Source organism: Carettochelys insculpta, chromosome 2 (assembly GCF_033958435.1).
Source record: "Carettochelys insculpta isolate YL-2023 chromosome 2, ASM3395843v1, whole genome shotgun sequence".
Taxonomy (NCBI): domain Eukaryota; kingdom Metazoa; phylum Chordata; order Testudines; family Carettochelyidae; genus Carettochelys; species Carettochelys insculpta.
The window spans coordinates 246,618,395-246,638,247 of record NC_134138.1 but is presented as its reverse complement, the minus strand read 5'-3'; the positions used below and the strand labels follow the sequence as shown (position 1 = coordinate 246,638,247).

Genomic DNA, 19,853 nt, shown 5'->3' with positions numbered 1-19,853 from the left:
TCGATGTGTGCTACTTTGACGTGTAGACGTTCCCTCGCTGCGCCTATTTCGATGTTGGGCTGAGCAACGTCGAAGTTGAACATCGACGTTGCCGGCCCTGGAGGACGTGTAGACGTTATTCATCGAAATAGCCTATTTCGATGTCGCAACATCGAAATAAGCTATTTCGATGTTGGCTGCACGTGTAGACGTAGCCTCAGGGTACATCTACACTTCCGGGAGTTCCACTTTGTGCATGTGACAGAGATGTGCGAAATTGATCTGTCTGGGGTCAGCAATTGATCCATGTACTCCTTGCTATCATGAGGAGTAGGGAGGTCAATGGGAAATACACTCCCACTGACCTCCCTCAGTGAAGACAGTCAGGTAAGTTGATTACAGATATGGAGATTCTCGCTACACAACTGCCATAGCTAGAATAGCGTGTCTGAAATTGACTGTACTGCCTAGTGTAGACCAAGCCAGAAAGTAAAACAGAGGAGTGCATGAGTGAAAGCTTAAGGACCACACAGTTATATTGCCAAAGCTGCTGAGAAATATTTTGCAGTGCAGCAATGTTAAATCACTGATATGATACAGTAGACTTTGTAATGTTGCATTAAAATACCATAAGAAGTAGGGTTTGGACTAGAACTGTAGTGTTACTTCTAAAGAATAATGGATTCTGATATCCTTAACAGTGGCACTTGGGTCTACTTTGACGTACTAACTGGTATTTCAGTAAGTGAAATCGGTCAATTATAAAGGGCTAATGGACTACATGAGTATGTTTTAGATATTGGTTATGCAAGTCTTTAAGCAATGTATTGGGTTAGATAGGAATCTGAAACAACTGATCAATCATTTCTTGAAGTATTTAGTAACCAATTATAATAAAAAATTTTGATGTAAAACTTGGCCATAAAACTGAAGAGATGAAGCATTAGGAGCAAATAGTAGGAAAGAGCTTGTAATACGTATTCATATTATATCAACTGACTAACAACCACATATGGCATTGGAGGTCTTTAGAATATGCAAAGATGTAAAATGAAGGGCAAAAGCAAATACGCAGAGGTGAAGATCCAAAGGCTGTGAATTTATCTTATTAGCCATAATTTTAAAAATATCTGTAAGCTCAGTTTAATACTTCATCATTTTGAGGTCATTAAGTGATGCCACATAAAGTGAAATGACAACTGGCACATGATGGAGGTAAAGTGAGGACTAAACAAAGATTTCCTTTATAATAAGATATAACACAATTACTTCTTTGTCCTTAGTGGTAGAACTAATGTTGAGTACTACTTACTCACTGGGAATGACACAAAGGTTGCAGAACCAGGCCCTTATGAAAACAAAACAAAACTGTAGGATATGACCAAATACCCTTATTCACCAGACACAAGAAATGGGATGCACATTCTCCTATTCTTACTGAAAGAAGGAGCAGGACAAAACAAACAAACAAAAAAAAAAACCCAGAGAGCTTGCAACTTTGCACAGAAGAGAAAGCATTAGCTCACAAAACAGGGCAAGACAATATATCATCAGAAACAAAGTGACAACTGTATAACTGTGCAAGGTAGGCATTCAGAGTGGATGGACAAATGAGAGATGTACTGATACACCCATGAGAGCGAGACAAGCATTTCTACGAAGGTATTTATGGGTATATATGTAATTGGAAGACAAAAGACAAAAATAGGGTATAAGTTAAATATACTATATACAGTGAAATTCCTTTAATTCGGCATGTCTGGGACTGGACAGGTGCCGGATTACCAAATTTTCCACACTATTGGACGTCACCATAAGGATAACCTAAGACATTCTAATTTCACTAATGTATATGTGATACACTATTTTGATACTGTATTATTTACTACACTATACCACGTTTATTACACTATCAATACTACTGTACTGTACTCCCCAATACTGTATAGATGATCCAAAAAGTGAAATACCCATAGCAGTAGATGAAGTATCTGTAGCAGGATATTAGTATGCAGCACAGCTCTTACACTTAAATACAGTAAATGATACTATAGACCTTAAATACAATTTATAATTCACAACTTAATGCTGCAATTTTCTTTCTTTCTTTATCAGAAACTTAAACTTTATACTGTACAATTAGTAAATACAGTAACTTAAATACTTAAAGAAACCTTTCACGTCTTAATGCAACGAAAATTCACTTATTCACTGAAAAAAGGTCACTTAAAACTACTGGAGATGCTGCAGCTGCACAACTAATCGGATGAATATTCCATTGTGGCTTTTTCAGCTACAGGTTCAGTCTCATCAGGTTGAGGCCTCTCTGAAACATCTGGGACATTAGGGTGAAGATTATCTTCAATATGGATGTCAGCAGGTTCATCTTCAAAGGGTACATCCATAGCTGCAGCTGAAGTTGAAGGAACAGGGGCTGTAGAAGTGATTTTCTTTGATGCCCTCTTAAACATGTCTTTGAGATCTACTTGTTTCTTTGATGCTGATTTTTATTTTTAAAAAGAATTGAGTATAATATGCAGACTCATTACTTCTGTGGCAGTGTAGTGACTGTTACTCAGCTAATTTTACAAAGCCATAAGAAATGCTGAAGCTTGCTGACAGCTAATTTGGGTTTTAGGTTCTTCTTCTTTGTCTTCTTCAGCTTCTTGAGCCATCTCTGGGTTTACAACGCTTTGAATAATTTGGTCATCCCTTAGCTCTTCTACTATTGAGGTGTCCTTATCAGCATCAATCCATTCCTCAACTTCTCCCTCTGGAAGCTTGCTGATAGGATTTGCCCAAGGAACATATGCAACAATATTTAAAATGTCTCTGAAACACCTTGCCATACCTGTAAATCCTTTGAACTCAACATCTGAAGAATCCTCCTGAAATATGGCATCTGTCCAAAGTTTTCTCCAGGCTCTTCTTAGGGTGGAAGCCTTAACATCCTTCCATACTAAAGCAGCAGCATAAATTGCATTCTTAATATTAAAGAAGACTGAAAATCATGTACACTGCAGTCGAATTCACTTATTTGTGAATGAGAGATGCCCTGTATCCTCTCTTGAAATTCTGAATGACACCTCGACCCACTGATTGTATTAAAGATATCACATTTGGAGGCAAATAGGTGGTGAAGATATTCCCACAAATGAGTTCTGAAGCTGCAGGATGTGCCCTACAATTATCTAATAGGAGAATACCTTTGCTATCCTCAGGTAGTACTTGCTTTCTGAAGTTTTCCTTCACTACTGGCACAAAATGATCAAAAAAACAAAGCTTTTTGAAAACCTCTGCAGTCATCCTACAATTTGATTGAGCATCATAAATAACAGGAAGGTGTGTAGCACTTTTGAAAGTGTTTTTTGAATTTGAAAGGGTTTTTTGAATTTGATAGTAACAAAAAGTTTTAATTTATGACTACCATCAGCATTAGCACATACAAGAATTGTAAGCCTATCCTTATTTAATTTGAAACCATGATCACTTTTTTCACTTGCACCAGCTAAAGTGCTGTTAGGCAAACAGCACCAAAAAAGACCAGTTTCATCAGCATTATAAATTTGGGCAGGTGACAAATTATGCTGCTCGACTAAATCTTGGAAGAACTCACTGTATTTCTCAGCTGCTTCAGCATCAGCAGACACCACCACAAACATCAAAGCTTACGAATACCATGACATTCTTTGAAATTACGTAGCCAGCCATCAGAGAATGAGCACTTCAGAGATTTTCACATCACCATAAAGAAGTTTAGCCTTTTCAATTAACATATGCCCTGTTATTGGTGATCCTTCTGAATGCTTAGCCATAAACCACTTACACAAAACTATTTAATTGCACTAATTTAGGCGTTTTCAATGTTTTTCACTTTTCAGCACTTTTGAGGTTATCTGATGCAGCTACAAAAGATCACAACTGTTCATTTTGTTTCTTGATATTGTATATCGTAGAAAATCCAATATTGTATTGCTGCATTATCACATTTCTGTTTTCATGGCTCTCAAGTCATTGTATTATTTCCAGTTTTTGAGGGATCGTCAACATAACATGCTTCCTTTTTGTGCCTTTACCAACCTTCTTCACTTTGCTAGCCTTGGAAGCCATTATAAATAGAAGATGGGCTAATTAAAGTCCAAATATATTGCGATAAACACAACAAACTTTGAACAATTTCAAATGGCAACACAGGAGGATGGTGAATAGACTGTGGTGATCCTGTAAATTCACTCCCGACAGTCCGCTACCGAGAGAACTTGCAAAACTCACTAATGCAGCTAGCATCCGAGCCTCAGATATGTTCACTCTGCCCACTCCCTGACCAAAACTCATCACAACATGCTGCCTAAGCAGCTAGCAAGTGAGCCTCATGCCGGATTGGTGCTGGATATGCCAGACCATGAAATTTTGCTGGATTATCTCCGTAAATGGGACTGTTTTTGCCAGATGCTGGACCATCAGGATTTCCAATTCATCAGAGGTTGGATTAAAAGAATTTTACTGTACACAGCTGGAGGTTTTAAATGATCTCTGCCCTTGTCCATTATCTGTATTATCCAGTCTTGGTGTTACCCAATTAACCAATTTTGTTGTACACACTGGCACCTCTTTCTAATGAGATTTTTTACATTATTCAGTTATTTAATTTTTTCGTTCTTTTACAACACTCAGACTGGTTATCCAATACACTGAGCCAAATTAATTTAATATTCCACACCATTATTTGTATCTGGTATAACAGAAACATGATGTCAACAGTACAAAAGATTAATCTTCCCCATTTTAAATGAAAATTTTAAATGTCAATTTTTGTTGTTTTGCATATTTTGGTTATGAAGGGCAATGATAAGCTTGAACTGTGTAGTGCATGTTTGCTTCATACGGTGGACCAGATCCTCATCTGATATAGACTGGTGTAGTTTGATTGACTTGTTTAATTGATTCCAACAGAAGACCTAGTCCTTTGTGTTTACAATGTACTGTATAACAGGGAGCTGTTTGTGGAAGTTAATCATTGTTCCTGAATGTACAATGAAGTATTCTTTTAATGCACATGCCTTTGTTCCCAATGTAGTTTGTTATATATCTTAGCACTAATTTGCACCTTAGTAAAAGTTTCCCTACAATTTAAAAATTATTAACAAACAAGGTTTAATGTCCACATTCACTCCTAGCTGCCATTATTTTATCTACAGTTCACGTTCACTTTTCACATTGGTAACTAAATCTTTATCATCCACACAAAAATGTGCAGAAAATGCAAGCTGTTGGAAGGATCTGAAACCTCAAGAAAGAATTAGGGCAGGGGTCAGCCACCAAAATAGCAAGAAGAGCCATGTTTTTTTTGAATTTGGCAAAAACTCAATAGTTCAAGAGCCACAATGCACGTGAATATGAGATGGTCCTTAATAAATAACATGATTTGTAATGTGATATATGTTTACTGCAAGACATTCACAAACCTTTTACATATTCTGTTTCTCACACTTTACGTGTGTGTTTGTACTACTATCTTCCTGACTTTCATGCTCAAACCCACTTTAATTATACCAATTTTACTTGACATTTAATTTCAATTTTCTTTCTTAAAATGTGTGTTGCCCTTCCCAGCAGGAATGCTGCAAGCTTCATTTTCCTTTTCAGAATCAAGATTTTGTTAGTAACGAGATCAAAACACAGATACAGCATCATATTCCACGATGCACTGTTATCCAACATCTCGAGATCACCTATCGTTTGTTATTTAGACATGAGTTGGGCTTTTAGATGGTCACCATTTATCAAAAATATTCAGGAGGTCTTTTTGTTTTGTTTTTTAGCTTTCCAATTATACTGTTGGGAGCCACAAAGAAGTCCTTAAAGAGCTGCATGTGACTCCAGAGATACAGGCTGCAGACCCCCGGACTGGGGCACAGACTGCCAAGCCTGAGGTGCCATGGGAAATGTTGCCTCCATCCTAAAAGGATCTTGCATGAAGGATCTTGCATGGAGTAGCAATGCTTCTGCATGTTCTCCTCATTCTGAGCTTAACCCTTAAAAAAACAGCTGACCTGGTAGCCATACTGCCACTGGTTCCCCCATCACACCAGAATCTTCTGCAATGGGTATGCACTTGTATTCAGACAAAAAAAGGAGTTAACTATGTATAGCACCTTAGATTGCTCATTATCCTACAAATGCACACTCACCATTCTACTATTTGATTGCAGCTACTTTAAAAATGAGTGCCTTTCAGACACAATGGCACTTGGTGTTCTAAAAAGAGCTGTACTTAACATACTTAAAGCTGAGATGAGGCCAAGGCTCAAATCTTGTAACTGCAGCTGAACTTTCTACATGTTCAGGGTTGGCCCTTGGGGATGGTTTGGATGAGAGGTTCCACATCCTGCTCAGTCTAAAAATAGGTCATAGACTTAAGTTTTTGATTCTGATCCTACCTTTCCCAAAATGTGATGCTTCCTGGATCCAGAGGTTTGTCTCACACTCATATCAAATGATTAATATTCAATTAACTGCCATCTCCTAAAAGTAAGTTCTGAGTTTTTTAGGAACTTGTACCACTGAACTTACGGCTTGGTGGCCCTATTACTGAGGAATTTATATGTTGGGCTGTGTCTACACTAGCCTCCTTCTTCAAAGGGGGCATGGAAATGACACAGATCGGAGAATATCAATGAGGCACTGCCATGTGTATGCAGCACCTCATGAGCATAATGGCAGCCATGCTAATTTCAAAGCTACTAGCTTCCAAGTGTTGACAGGCAGTCTAGACCCGGGCACTTCAAAATACATGCCCAACTCTGAAATTCCATTACTCTCAAAACGAATTGGGAGTAAGGGAATTTTGAAGTTGGGCGTGTTTTTCCAAGTGTCCGTGTCTAGACTGCCTGTCAACACTTGGAAGCTCGTAGCTTCAAAATTAGCATGGTTGCCATCAGGCTAATGAGATGCTGCATATACATGTCAGTGCCTCATTGATAGTCTCTAGTCCATGTAATTTCCATGTGCCCTGTGAAGACGGGGGCTAGTGTAGCCACAGCCTTGGGGTAGCCATTTAAGGGCTGCAATGGTTTGTTTCAATCACTATGAGTTCTTGGTGGGTGACCTCAAAAGTCAGAAAAAGTGAAAGGGAAACACCTTTACACAGGGAAATATCAAATAGTTCAGAGCCCAGCCAATGTAGGTAACCCATCTCACATCAGTCCAGTAGGGAGCAAACTAACTTCTGGTTTTCCTCTATAAACATTTTCATTCTCCACCCTGTTATCCTTATGCTTCAGATTACTGAATGGAAGCATAGAGTAAGATAGGCAAGACAAGGTGAAAGAAAATAATGACAATCAACTTTCCCAACTTCCAGGGGTGAGAAGACCAGTTCTGATCCATCTCGAAATTAGGGGAAGAGCCGATGGGTGACCAATGAGGGAGAGTCGGTATGGACATTGTGGCTACAGGAGAGAGGGATTGAAAAAGGACTGAGCAGAGTAAAAAAGCACGTGAGATACTGCGTAAGGCAGTGGGCAGCAACCCCCAGCACACGTGCCACAAGTGGTATGCAAGCCAGTTAGCCTTGGCACGCAAGGGAGCTCAGCCCTGGCCCTCCCCACACCCAGTGCAGAGATTCCTGGGGCTAGGGCTGGATCCCCAAGTCCTATTGGGGGTCGTTAGGGAGTGAAGAAGCAGACCCACCCAAAACCAGAAGTGCTCCCCGGCTGCCATAGCGCTGATGGTGGGGAACATGGTGGGCATGGCAGGTCCAGGCGAGGTGGTGGTGGGGCTGAAGCCTGAGGGCTCAGTCTGGCACTTCCCGGCCTGGGTCAGCATGCTGCAGCCCCGGCACGACTCGGCCCGCGCGGCCAAGAGCAGCCGCTGCACCTGCTGTTTGAGGAGGGGCCCATGGAGAGCCTGAGACTGACCTGTGGAGCTGAATCTGATCCAGGGGATGGAGCTAAGTCTGACCTAGGGGTAGGGGGCAGATCCAAGCCTGACGGAGGGTGTGTGGATCTAAGCCCTCAGGTAACAGGGGGCTGAGCTTGACCCCAGGGGGTGGGGCCAAGCCAGATCCGTTGGGGGGTGGGTTCAGACCTGCATCCATAGGACAGGGGCAGGAGCTAGAGCTGGAGCCCCTCCTGGCCCATTTGCAGAATGGGAGGGGACCAGATCCCCCACCCAAGCCCCTGCCGTAGCACAGGGCGGGGGCCAGAGCCAGAGCCAGAGGCCCTGGCAGCCCCTCTGCAGCAAGGGAGGGGGCCAGAGCCCCTGTCAAAGCATGGTGCTGGGGCTGGAGCACCTGCTGTGGACTCCCTACTGCAACACAGGGCTGGGGCTGGAGCTCGAGCCCCTGCTGGTCCCTCTGCAGCAAGGGAGGGGCTGGAGCCCCCACCAGATCCTCAACTGCAGCATGGGTCTGGGGCCACAGCCCCCACCTTCCAGAGGCTTGTGGAAGCCTCAGGGGCATGCTGGAGCCCCATGGCAGCACAGGGAGCCTGAAGTCCCAGAGGAGTGGGAGGCTGGGGCTGCCTGGGGCAGAAGCCCTTTATCTTCTCTGGTCCAGCAAATTCTGTCCTTCGGGACCGTTGCCACCTGAGGTTCTGCCCCTTCCAGGGGGGCTGTGCTGGCTACCCACAGGGCCTCGTGAAATCTCTCATCCGCTCTGCTTGGCTGTGGAGAAGTCTGATGTAGGGCTCCCACTCTCACTGCTGCTGAAGTGGTTTCCATTGAGCTCATGAGCTCCATGGGAATAAGGGGACTTCGAAGTAGGCGGCGTCCTTTCGAAAAGGAGCCCCATCTGGACGCGCCGCGCGGCGGCAAGGAGCGTCAATTTCGAAGCACGGCTGCCGCCCGCATGCTAATGAAGCGCTGAATATGCATTTCAGCGCTTCATTAGTAAACTTCGAAATGGCCATTTGCATGGCCATTTCGAAGTTTGGGGCACGTGTAGACACAGCCTAGGTGGCCTTAAAAGAATATCACCGGGACTCAAACCATACACAGAAGCTCAAAAGGTCACATTTCAACACTTTGCCTCAGAAAGGTTGCTGACCCCAGCACATGAGATTTCACAAAGCTCTGATGTCAGATACTCATGGTTTCTGATCTTGGCTCCAGTACTGATTCTTCTTCTCTGTGCTCACGTCCAAGTCACTCGGCTTCAGTCCCTGCCCTCCTCCACCCCTAGTATAAAATCTGAAAATCATACAACCTTATTTCAATCCCCTTGTCCACATGCATTATGACATAATCTTGAATTATGTGATCACCAACAGTTTATTCCACTGTACCCTGGCCTCATGCAGCGCAAAGAACAGACCAGCTTTAGGAATGAATTGTGTTTCGTGAAGGAGGCTCTTGTCTGTAGGGTCCCTGAATCATTCGTATCAAAAGTTGGAGGCTGTGTATTGAACGGGGCAGGGAACTTCCAGAAAAGAACAAAGTCTAATGGTTAAGACAGTTGAATACTGCCCTGAAAAACTGGATTCTAACCCAGCCTCTTACACAAACCTTCTATGTGGTGCTGGGCATGACATTTAAATCAAATGTTTCAAGGCAGATCTCTAATTGTGTGTGCCTTGTTCTCTGGATACCCAACTTAAGCTGCAAATGAAGTTAATGGGAGCTGTGTGTTTAGCACACAATGAGGTATGTTAGGCTAAAAACTGAAAAATTAGGACATAGGGCCCTCATACTGGTCATTCAAAATAAATGGATACTTTGACATTAATCCCATGTGATTTTGTCCCAATCTTTAAAAAGGTGATAATATTTCCTCACCTTGCACAGATGTTGTGAAAATAAATTAATATTTCTGAAGCACTCAGATACAATAGGGATGTGCCCTATGTAAAGGAAATTAAGGATTCCATCTTCAGAACGGGGTTTGAACAGAGTGCAGTAGGTAAAGCATCTGCCAGGATCCTGACAATGACAACTGAGATGAAGGGTCAAAGCAGGGTCAAATCTAAGGCTGTGAGTAGCAGAAGAGTTCTTACTCCAATTTCAGGCCAAGAGAGGTTCAACCTGTAGGTGATTATGAAGTATGTGTAGCTTGCAAAATAAAGAACTGTTCCATTTCACTGAGGACATCTTTTCTCAGAGTACTGACAGACTAGAATACTAATTAAACCCAAACCACAGACTATTCAATTTTACTCAGTTTTAACTATTATTTTATTTCCCCAGTCTATTGTCTCTATATCTTCTGTTCACAGGCTTCACTGAGCTGACTGTACATTTAACCACTCAGTCTGTCTTTTAGAAGCTAAATAAATAAAATTTTTAAAGAAAAAAATATGCCCTAGATTCTTCTTCCTCCCCCTCTAGAGCCTCTTTCTGCTTCGCTGCACTGCACCTCTCACCTGGAGGACTATGCTGTTTCTCATTAAAAATTCCTTTTCACGGGCTTGAAAGGATTTCCAGAAATTGCAAGGGTCTCTAATCCATTTATAATTGTTCAGTTCTGAGTTATTTCCTAGATCATTCTATTGACCAGTTTCAGTGAGCTCTTTTAACTAACCTATACTTAGTTCAGTTTCGCTTTGATTGTCAAGGCAAAACAATACACATTCCTTTGCACTACATCAGATGTAATTACATGGGATCAAATCCTACCATCTTTACTGAGGCACATCTCCTGCTGACTTTAGTCAGGAGCAGTGTGCGATATCATTGCCTCTCAGCTCAGCCCTCTGAACACAGTCTCCTCCTTTCCAATCCGCTCCACTGCCCTTCCTATTTTATCCCCCTCTATTCCATTTGCCTCTCCATTCACACAGTTCTGCACTGACTCTTCTCTCTAGTCAGTTTCTACACCATGGCTGTGTCTACACGAGCCAAAAACTTCGAAACGGCCACGCAAATGGCCATTTCGAAGTTTATTAATGAAGCGCTGAAATACATATTCAGCACCTCATTAGCATGCGGGCAGCCACGGCACTTCGCAATTGACGCGGCTCGCAGCTGTGTGGCTCGTCCAGACAGGGCTCCTTTTCTAAAGGACCCCGCCTACTTCGAAGTCCCCTTATTCCTATGAGCAGATGGGAATAAGGGGACTTTGAAGTAGCTGGAGTCCTTTCGAAAAGGAGCCCCGTCTGGATGAGCCGCGTGGTGGCGAGCCGCATCAATTTCGAAGTGCTGAGGCCGCCCGCATGCTAATGAGGTGCTGAATATGTATTTCAGCGCTTCATTAGTAAACTTCGACATGGCCCTTTTGCATGGCAATTTCGAAGTTTTTGGCTAGTGTGGACACCGCCCATGTCTTCATTATTTCTTCAACTCTCCCATCCACATTCTGCTTCCACAGCCGCTCTCTCAATTTCACTGTGTGTATGTACAAAAGATAGAGGGAAACAAAGAGAGAGAGAAAAGAGAGAGAATGTGAAAGGAGGAGGAAGGGTCAGAGAGGGATGACAGAGGAGATCTACCACTAGATATTAAGTGGCAGGGAAGCCCTGGGATCTCTTCCCCATTCCCTCAGACAAAGAGCGGAGGGAATGGCCATGGAAAGGCGAAGCAGCTATGAGGCAGTGGCATCAACAGCGCTGGGATGAGGGAAAGGCTAGAGCAACACAAGAAGTGGTCAGGCCCTGGATTACCTCCCCACCCCAGGCCAGTGGCGAATGCCTAGAGCACCTTCCCGTCCCAGCCAACATCATTAGAAACAGAGAGATAGCTGTGTTAGTCTGTATTCTATCAAAACAAAAAAAGCAGTCATGTAGCACTTCAAAGACTGACAAATAATTTATTATAAATTATATTATTATAAATAAATTATTTCGTTAGTCTTTAAAGTGCTACATGACTGCTTTTTTGTTTTAACATCACTAGAGGGTAAGTGGCAGGTATTTAGCTGAGATCAGGTTTGACAGCAGGAGTGCAGCCCCGCAAGTGTGTTGCTTTGATGGAAGGCTGTGTAGGAACTATGCCTGAGGCCCAGACTACAATGCGGCTTAAGCTGTTGTAAATTACATCACATGGGGTGTGAAAAAAATCACCATCCTAGGCAACATAGCTTATATCAACATAACAGAGTGTCTACTCTGCGCTATGCTGGCGGGAGATAGTCTCCTGCTGACTTATCTTTCACCTCATCAGGGGAGTGAAATATTGAAGTTGACAGGAGAGCATTTTCACTAGACCCGCTAAGTCGACTCCACTGCATCAACAGCAGCAGTGCAGGTTTAGTGTGCCAGTGTAGACAAACCCTGAGATACCACAGTCAGAGCTATGCTATTGTAGGTGCTAAGAAGGAACAACATTGCCAGCAGGGAGCCTAATCGTGCTTTGTTGAAGTCAACGGAAATTTTGCCACTGTGATGGGTGCAAAACTAAGGCTACATTAATTGCATAAATGCACAAAACATTGATTTCTTGTTCATTTGCCTTAGTATACCCATGGAAAGTAAAAATAATCATGACATAATATTACAAAACATTTGCCTTGAAACATACATGTAGCTGTGTGATAAAGAACATTTGTACGCTGTATTTGACTGGCGACTTGGTAGTTAACCATACCTGAACATTTAATATAATATAATATAAGGAGATATGCATCTCAGAACTGGAAGGGACCTTGGGAGGTCATTGAGTCCAGTTCCCTGCCCTCTTAGAAGGAATAAGCATGATCCCTGACTGTTTTTTTTAAATATATTTGCCCCAGACCCTTAGTAGCCTCCTCAAGATTGAGCTCACAGCTGGGGGGTTAGCAGGCCAATGCTCAAACCACTGAGCTACCCCTCTCTCCACAGTTGGATATTTTGCCGTTTAAACATTTGTGGAATTTACATTCAAAGTCAGCTGAAACAGTTCAATAATAATTTTAGACATTTTGGTCTATGTCCTATTTTAATTTTTTATTAAAAATTCCAGTGGATTTCAAATACTACACAAAAGAACACAAGGGTTGTAGAGAGGAATATCAGGAGACATGGGCTATTGGAGATATACACACCTCTCCTGGAACTGGAAGGGACCTTGGGAGGTCATCTAGTCCAGACCTCTGCCCTCTTGGCAGGACCAAGCACCATCCCTGACACCTCTTTGCCCCAATCCCTAAATGGCCTCCTTGAGGATTGAACTCACACCCTGGGGTTTAGCAAACCAATGCTCAAACCACTGAGCTAGTTAATCCAGGAGCCAAACAATTAAAATACTTTTCTAATTTAAATAGGTTTGAATCCATTTGTCTCTTTAGTGCACATTCCATAGAATTGCTTCATATTCCTAAACAATATTTGTTATAGGCAAAGCTCAGAGTGCTGCCCGTAATTAAAGTAGATTAATACTTTCCATGATAGGACCCTGTTTTCAGCAGCTTATAGCTTTGCCAATTTTTAATCGTTTAGACTAAAATTTCTCAAGCCGGTTGCTTGCTTCAGGCTAATTTTTTTTGAATGTTTCAGTTAAAACAGTGCAGGTATTTCTGAAACCACAAAGAAAAAATATTTAGTTTTGCTCATTAAAAAATAAATCTTACAAACATTTTGTTGAGCTCTAGCACTTCTAAACTGGAGCAAAGTCTTGAAATTTGGCACAGTCTCTTTGGTTTCCATAATGCAGTTTTTAATGTGAAAAATTACCCTTCAAGGCTCATCCTCCCTTCCCCCCCCAAAAAAAAATCTCTTTGCATATGCTTGGTAGCGACTTAGAGCTTGGTAGCTAAATTCTCCACAGATTCCATCTTGCTGAGTATGCTCCAGCCCAGAGCTTCTGTAGTTGAGCAAAACTTTCCTTTCAGTCACTCCTCCCAGTAGCCAGAGGCCACTGCAGCTTTGGGACACAAGTACTGAGAGCCAGGAAACTCTCTAGTGCTCCCAGGGCTTCCATGCATCCATTGAGTGAGAAGAAGGAGAAATCAACCACACTGGAATGCAAACAACTGAAGACAGGGGTTCTAAGTAGCACGACAGGGAACTGCAGAAGCCAGAAGGGTAGTGAGGTCCAGAAAGGGAAGGTAATCAGGAGTCAGGATAGACGGTTAGATCATGGGAGGGAGACAATAATGGGACGACACAATGGCCGTTTCTACACAGGCCACTTTCTTCGAAAGTGGCATGGTAATACACGGCCCAAAATATGCTAATGATGCGTGGATGCAAATTTCCTGTGCCTCATTAGCATAGTCATGTGATTTGGAGTCTGGAAGACCGTTCCTCCGGACTCCAAAATGCCATGTAGAAGTGCGGCCCCGGGGGAGCTTCCGGAAGGAAGTCCTTCTTCTGAAGGCCCCTTCTTCCAGAAGGGGCCTCCGGAAGAAGGACTTCCTTCCGGAAGACCCCCCGGGGGCCACGCTTCTAAATGGCATTTGGAGTCCAGAAGAATGTTCTTCCAGACTCCAAATCACGTGACTGTATGCTAATGAGGCACAGGGAATTTGCATCCATGCCTCATTAGCATATTTTGGGCCGTGTATTACCATGCCACTTTTGAAGAAAGTGGCCTGTGTAGAAACAGCCAATGAGCGGAACAATAGGGCAAGGACAATTCAATAGAAGCAGCAATATGAAAAGCCCAGGGTGGCAGGATGAATAGAAGTAGAGGGAGAGGAGAACAAGGGGGCGGCCAGAGGTAAACAGGAAAAACGGTATACAGCAACTAAAGCATATTACCTATAGAACCTGAAACTGAACACAGGTGTCCTCAGGCCCTGAAACCCACTGACAAAGTGTGTTTTACTCTGTTCAAGCGGCTAATCCATGCAGAATCATAGAACTGTTAGGCTGGAAGGGACAATAAGAGGTCAGTTAGCTCCCTGAACCGAGGGAGGACCAAGTAAACCTAGACCATTTTTCTCTCTCTCTTGGTGGTCACTCGATAACGAGTAGGATGTCTGTATGTCACCCATCTATTGGTGAGTCCATTGATGGCTGATCGGCCCAGTTCTGGAGTCAAAGACCTTATCACAGAACAGGCAGATATTAGTGGCTCTTGGAGGGTCATGGGGCAGTTTTTTTTATTTCGATTGCATGGAGGTGAACCCACTGGACAGCGTTTATCCAGTCAGGTGGATTGAGGTGGACTATGTTTAGGGCATCTTTTCTGGCCCCCTTCCCATGTGGGGTGAGCAGAGTGGATCCTAAAGAGGGCTGCTCAGTCCTGGATGCAGCAGCCGGACTGCTCTACCACCTCAGTTGTTGAAACAGAACAACTGATACATACATTTACTATCTACATGCCGGTTCATGACTAAAAGCTTCCAGATTTCACAATTCTGCTCCTGTTGCCATTCACCAGTTGCTATAGGGCTTAAGTTTAGGAGAGTAGTACATGGAGGAAAACGCTTGTGCGTGACTTCTTTTAATGTGGGGCGACTGCTGCACTGCAGACACCACATGGTTCTTGATGGATAGAAAACTCAAGTCCAGTGGCACGGAATCCACAACAACTGGGAGTCCCCCGTCTGTTGCAGCCTTCATCTGCCTTCACAGTCATTGTAGCATTACCTTTGTTATCCTCTGCCTGTTCTGCCATTGAGGACTTTTAAGATTGTTCGTTGTGTGGACCTTCCCTCTTGATCTTGCAGCACGAGACCCCTTGCGGCATCACTCTTGGGTTCATTGGAATGCACAAGCCTACTCATCAAAACAAGGTGAGGATCCGGAGAGTAGGAGACCATTTCTAACAGGTGTTTCTCACAGGTGTTGGTCTAACCTGTTTATTATTGCTTTGTGGCAGAACCTTGTTAGTTTTCACTTCACTAATCTGCAATCTGGACAAATCTCCCTCTGTCTTTCCACAAAGATTTGATAGAGTGCAGTGATGAAATCTTACATTAATAGGATTTTATTTTACAAAATATACTACAGCACATACATACTAGTATCTATAAAGTTTTACATACAATAAAAATTAAACTAAACCCAAGGGCAGCACCCTTGATTTTAATTTCATTATTATTAATCAAATATCTTCACCTATGTGCTAATTTATAAAATGTAATAATATGCAATGGAATTCACAGTGAATTAATGAAGTTCTACACTATTATTTTTCTTGTCAAATCTCAGAAAGGAAGTGTTCTGGTTGTGAAAACATATCCAGCTGGTCAAGAGATTTTGAGATTTTTGGTTACCGCACAAACCTTCCGCTGTGCAACTGTACTACATCGGTAACATCTTCTGAGCCCTACATCTTCAGAGCCCTACAAATCTGTGAAGGTCCATGAATGTGGATGTGGATATCTGGGGCTTGTTTTGGTGGAAATGAATGCAAATATGAATTTTATATCCAGAACTTAGGTCATTTTTACAGAGGCAGATGAGGTTGAAGATGCAGATAGAATTATGTATCTGTCCAGGATTCTAATGTTCTGGTATTTGCAATGATGGTTCATAGGCTACATGTGACATCTGTACAAACATGTTTGCACATGTAGCTTGGGTTAAGAGGCAACATGATAAAAACACAAGATAAGTCTATATTTCCTTTGTTATTCAGGCTTGTGTTACAACTTTATCTTCATTCCTACCTGATGTATTTTGACAGTCATCAACAAATCTAGAGGTATATGTATCTTGAAATACATTCTGTTTCAATTTCTTACACTAGGCAGAGGGTGTATTTGCCATTTACAGTAGTAATCACGTTGGCTATTCACATTTTTCTGTGAAAATACTGTAACTCAGGCTGTTTTTGTGGATAAAAAAACAGTAAAAAAGAAATATTTGTTTACTATTCTATAATGATTACCAGTCAAAGAGCAGCAGTAATGTTCTAATGCACTAGTGTACCTAAGAAGTAATGAAGTTATGAGACAAACCACCTTAATATCTGACAACAACAAATGCTTTGTATTTCCACATAAGAACATAAGAACGGCCATACTGGGTCAGACCAAAGGTCCATCCAGCCCAGTATCCTGTCTGCCGACAGTGGCCAGTGCCAGGTGCCCCAGAGGAGGTGAACTGAAGACAACGATCAAGCGATTTGTCTCCTGCCATCTGTCTGCAGCCTTTGACTAAAGGCTAGGGGCACCATACTTTACCCTTGGCTAATAGCCATTTATGGACCTAACCTCCAAAAATTTATCAAGCTCTATTTTAAACTCTGTTAGAGTGCTGGCCTTCACAGCCTCCTCTGGCAAGGAGTTCCACTGGTTGACTGTGCACTGTGTGAAGAAAAATTTTCTTTTATTAGAAAATTTCTACTACAGGAGAAACCTCCTACGGGTTACAGGAGAAATTCTATTTACATCAGTCACTCTTTATTATTTTGCATATAAGAATTCAACACACTTTAGATAGTGTTTCCAAAAGTAGTGATTTAACTGGTATACTATCAAATACTCTACTGTCAGTTTTTACCAACTAGCATCGTGTGGTTTGCAGGCCATCGCTAGATTGTTAAGAAATTATTTAACTATGGGCTATCTCTGAGTGACCCAGAAATCTCACAAAAATGAAAGCAGACAGAAGACACAGAGTAGAGTGATGGGATGGGGAGGCCCTATAACCATCTCATACCCACTGCAGGAAAAGTCCCTGGTGAAGTGGTAACAGGGATCCTGGCCAGTTGCTGACTCCCTTTAAATTGCCCTGATGCCAGCTTTCTATGTGCTTCTTTGGCACCAAGTTATGCTTGCTGAGAGGAACTGCTCCTATAACCCCCAGCCAGTTTCTGTCCATCTCTTCTCTACTCCCTGGAAGTCACAGAGAGAACACCTTCTCATCACCAGAAGAGCTCTACCATAAACCTGGTAAGGGTCATGAGGAGGATGAGCTGAGGAGATGGGAGGCTGAAACAGCTGTCAGGACACACATCTATTTTTGTTTCCAAAATATTGGAGAATTTGAAATAGTTTAGCAAAACCAGATCCTGTTGCTCACCAATATCAATGCAGAAATGACAGGATTAGGTATGAAAATATTAAAGGTAAGTTACACATTGTCAGTTAATCCTCTTTATAGATACACTGGACTGCAATAGGAGAAACCCAGCACAACTGGTTACAACATAAAGTAAAAACAAATGTACTGTCTTTCTCTTTCAACCACCATGAGAAAATCAGACAAGAGCTATTTCAGGCTGTCACTTTGTGCCTCAGCAATTGGTCTCAAACATGAATAACACGCTATATAAATAAATGAAGTTGGCAGTTTCGGCAAATATTTACCATGCCATTACTTTGATAATCAGTTGTGAAATGCACTCTTCTAAATCAACCCAGTTCACACCAGGATGATCTATCTAGACTTAGCAGAACAGAAATAAAATGCCTGTATTAGGCTTCTCCATACTCTGTCATTCTAATGAGGATGTAATAGGCAGGATCTTCCTGGTTTCAAGACTCTTATTTTCATGAGCACCAGATCACACTATTATTGGAGTCAAAGTTACACACCTTTGAAAATGATACAATATTCAAAATATTTTGATTGTTGTCACCTTTCAGCACATTTAAAAATTGTTTATTTATTTTCCTAGATGCTTTTCTGGTGAAGCTTTAAGGTCTGACAAAGGATTTAAGAGGTTTGGTTTTGGTTTTGGTTTTGTGAAGGAAACCAGTTTTATATAAAAATTAAGAGACAAGACAAAAAAAGTCAACATACCAACTGCCATCATGTAATCCCAGCGGTCAAGGATGCACATATTGAAGATCAGGTGGTCTGACGTTTGCCCTTGGCCAATGAGTGAAATATTTCTTTCCAAGTTTTGGCAGACTGCAGAAGTCCAGCCGATCAAGAACCAAAAGACTATCAGGAGAATAACAGCCAGCATCCTCATCACTCGGCCACCTGTCATGTATGGAATACGTTGAGCAGTTTGGGACAGGAATACCTTCAAAACTCTGTAAAAATCAAAGAATGGACATTTGAAGGATCATTGCTTTCACATTTATTATATTTAAACTGAACTGACCACTTTTTAGAGATGGCACGTTGCAAGAATAGACATCTGATATATTTGGATTATAGACACACAGTAACATTATGGTTATATCTACACTAGCCAAAAACTTCGAAATGGCCACGCAAATGGTCATTTCGAAGTTTACTAATGAAGTGCTGAAATACATATTCAGTGCCTCATTAGCATGCGGGCGGCTGCGGCACTTCGAAATTGACGCGGCTCGCCGCCGTGCAGCTCATCCCAACGGGGCTCCTTTTCGAAAGGACCCCGCCTACTTCGAAGTCCCCTTATTCCCATCTGCTCATAGGAATAAGGGGACTTCGAAGTAGGCGGGGTCCTTTCGAAAAGGAGCCCCATCGGGATGAGCCACGCGGCGGCGAGCCACGTCAATTTCAAAGTGCTGCAGCCACCCGCATGCTAATGAGGCGCTGAATATGTATTTCAGCACTTCATTAGTAAACTTCGAAATGACCATTTGCATGGCCATTTCAAAGTTTGGGGCTAGTGCAGACACAGCCTATGCGTTCAGCCTTTTTTGTGTCTTTCAAATCCCAGTGCAAGAGTTCTGCCTTTATAAAGGGGATGGCCATTTCCGTTAATCAATAAATCAGTGTCTGAGATTTCATTTGCTTTTGATGTTGCCTGGTTTTTCCTCGCCAATTGTAATGCCAGAGTTAAAATATGCCCTTTAAATACATTTTTTGTGAGTGTAATTCAGGGGTGATGGAACAATTTTTATAGATGGGCTGCTGAGAGCCCAGAAACAAATTGTAAACCCTTTATAAAATGGAAACCACTTCAAAGCCACAGGAGTGCAGCAATGTGCCCAGTAACCTTAGTCCTAGCACCTATGGTTTGATGGTGCTCAGACAATACCATGTGGAAATGATCATCACTGGAATTTATAAATGGAAGCGACAGGTTGAGGCCCTGCACATTTGGAGGTCCAGTGTTAATGTAACATGCTTTCTAGAAGAGGGGAAGCATGTGACATGCAGTAGGGATAAAACCACCATTGCAAGAGC

General features: G+C 42.3%; 1 protein-coding gene across 1 annotated transcript in view; it reads right to left on the bottom strand.

The window, feature by feature from the left end:
* Positions 1-19,853, bottom strand: part of GPR158 (G protein-coupled receptor 158) — a 352,985-nt gene that overhangs the window by 19,723 nt on the left and 313,409 nt on the right. The window contains exon 7 of the mRNA XM_074986282.1: positions 18,528-18,766. Within this exon, the coding sequence (XP_074842383.1) occupies positions 18,528-18,766 (239 nt within the window). The remainder of the gene's footprint in view (positions 1-18,527; positions 18,767-19,853) is intronic.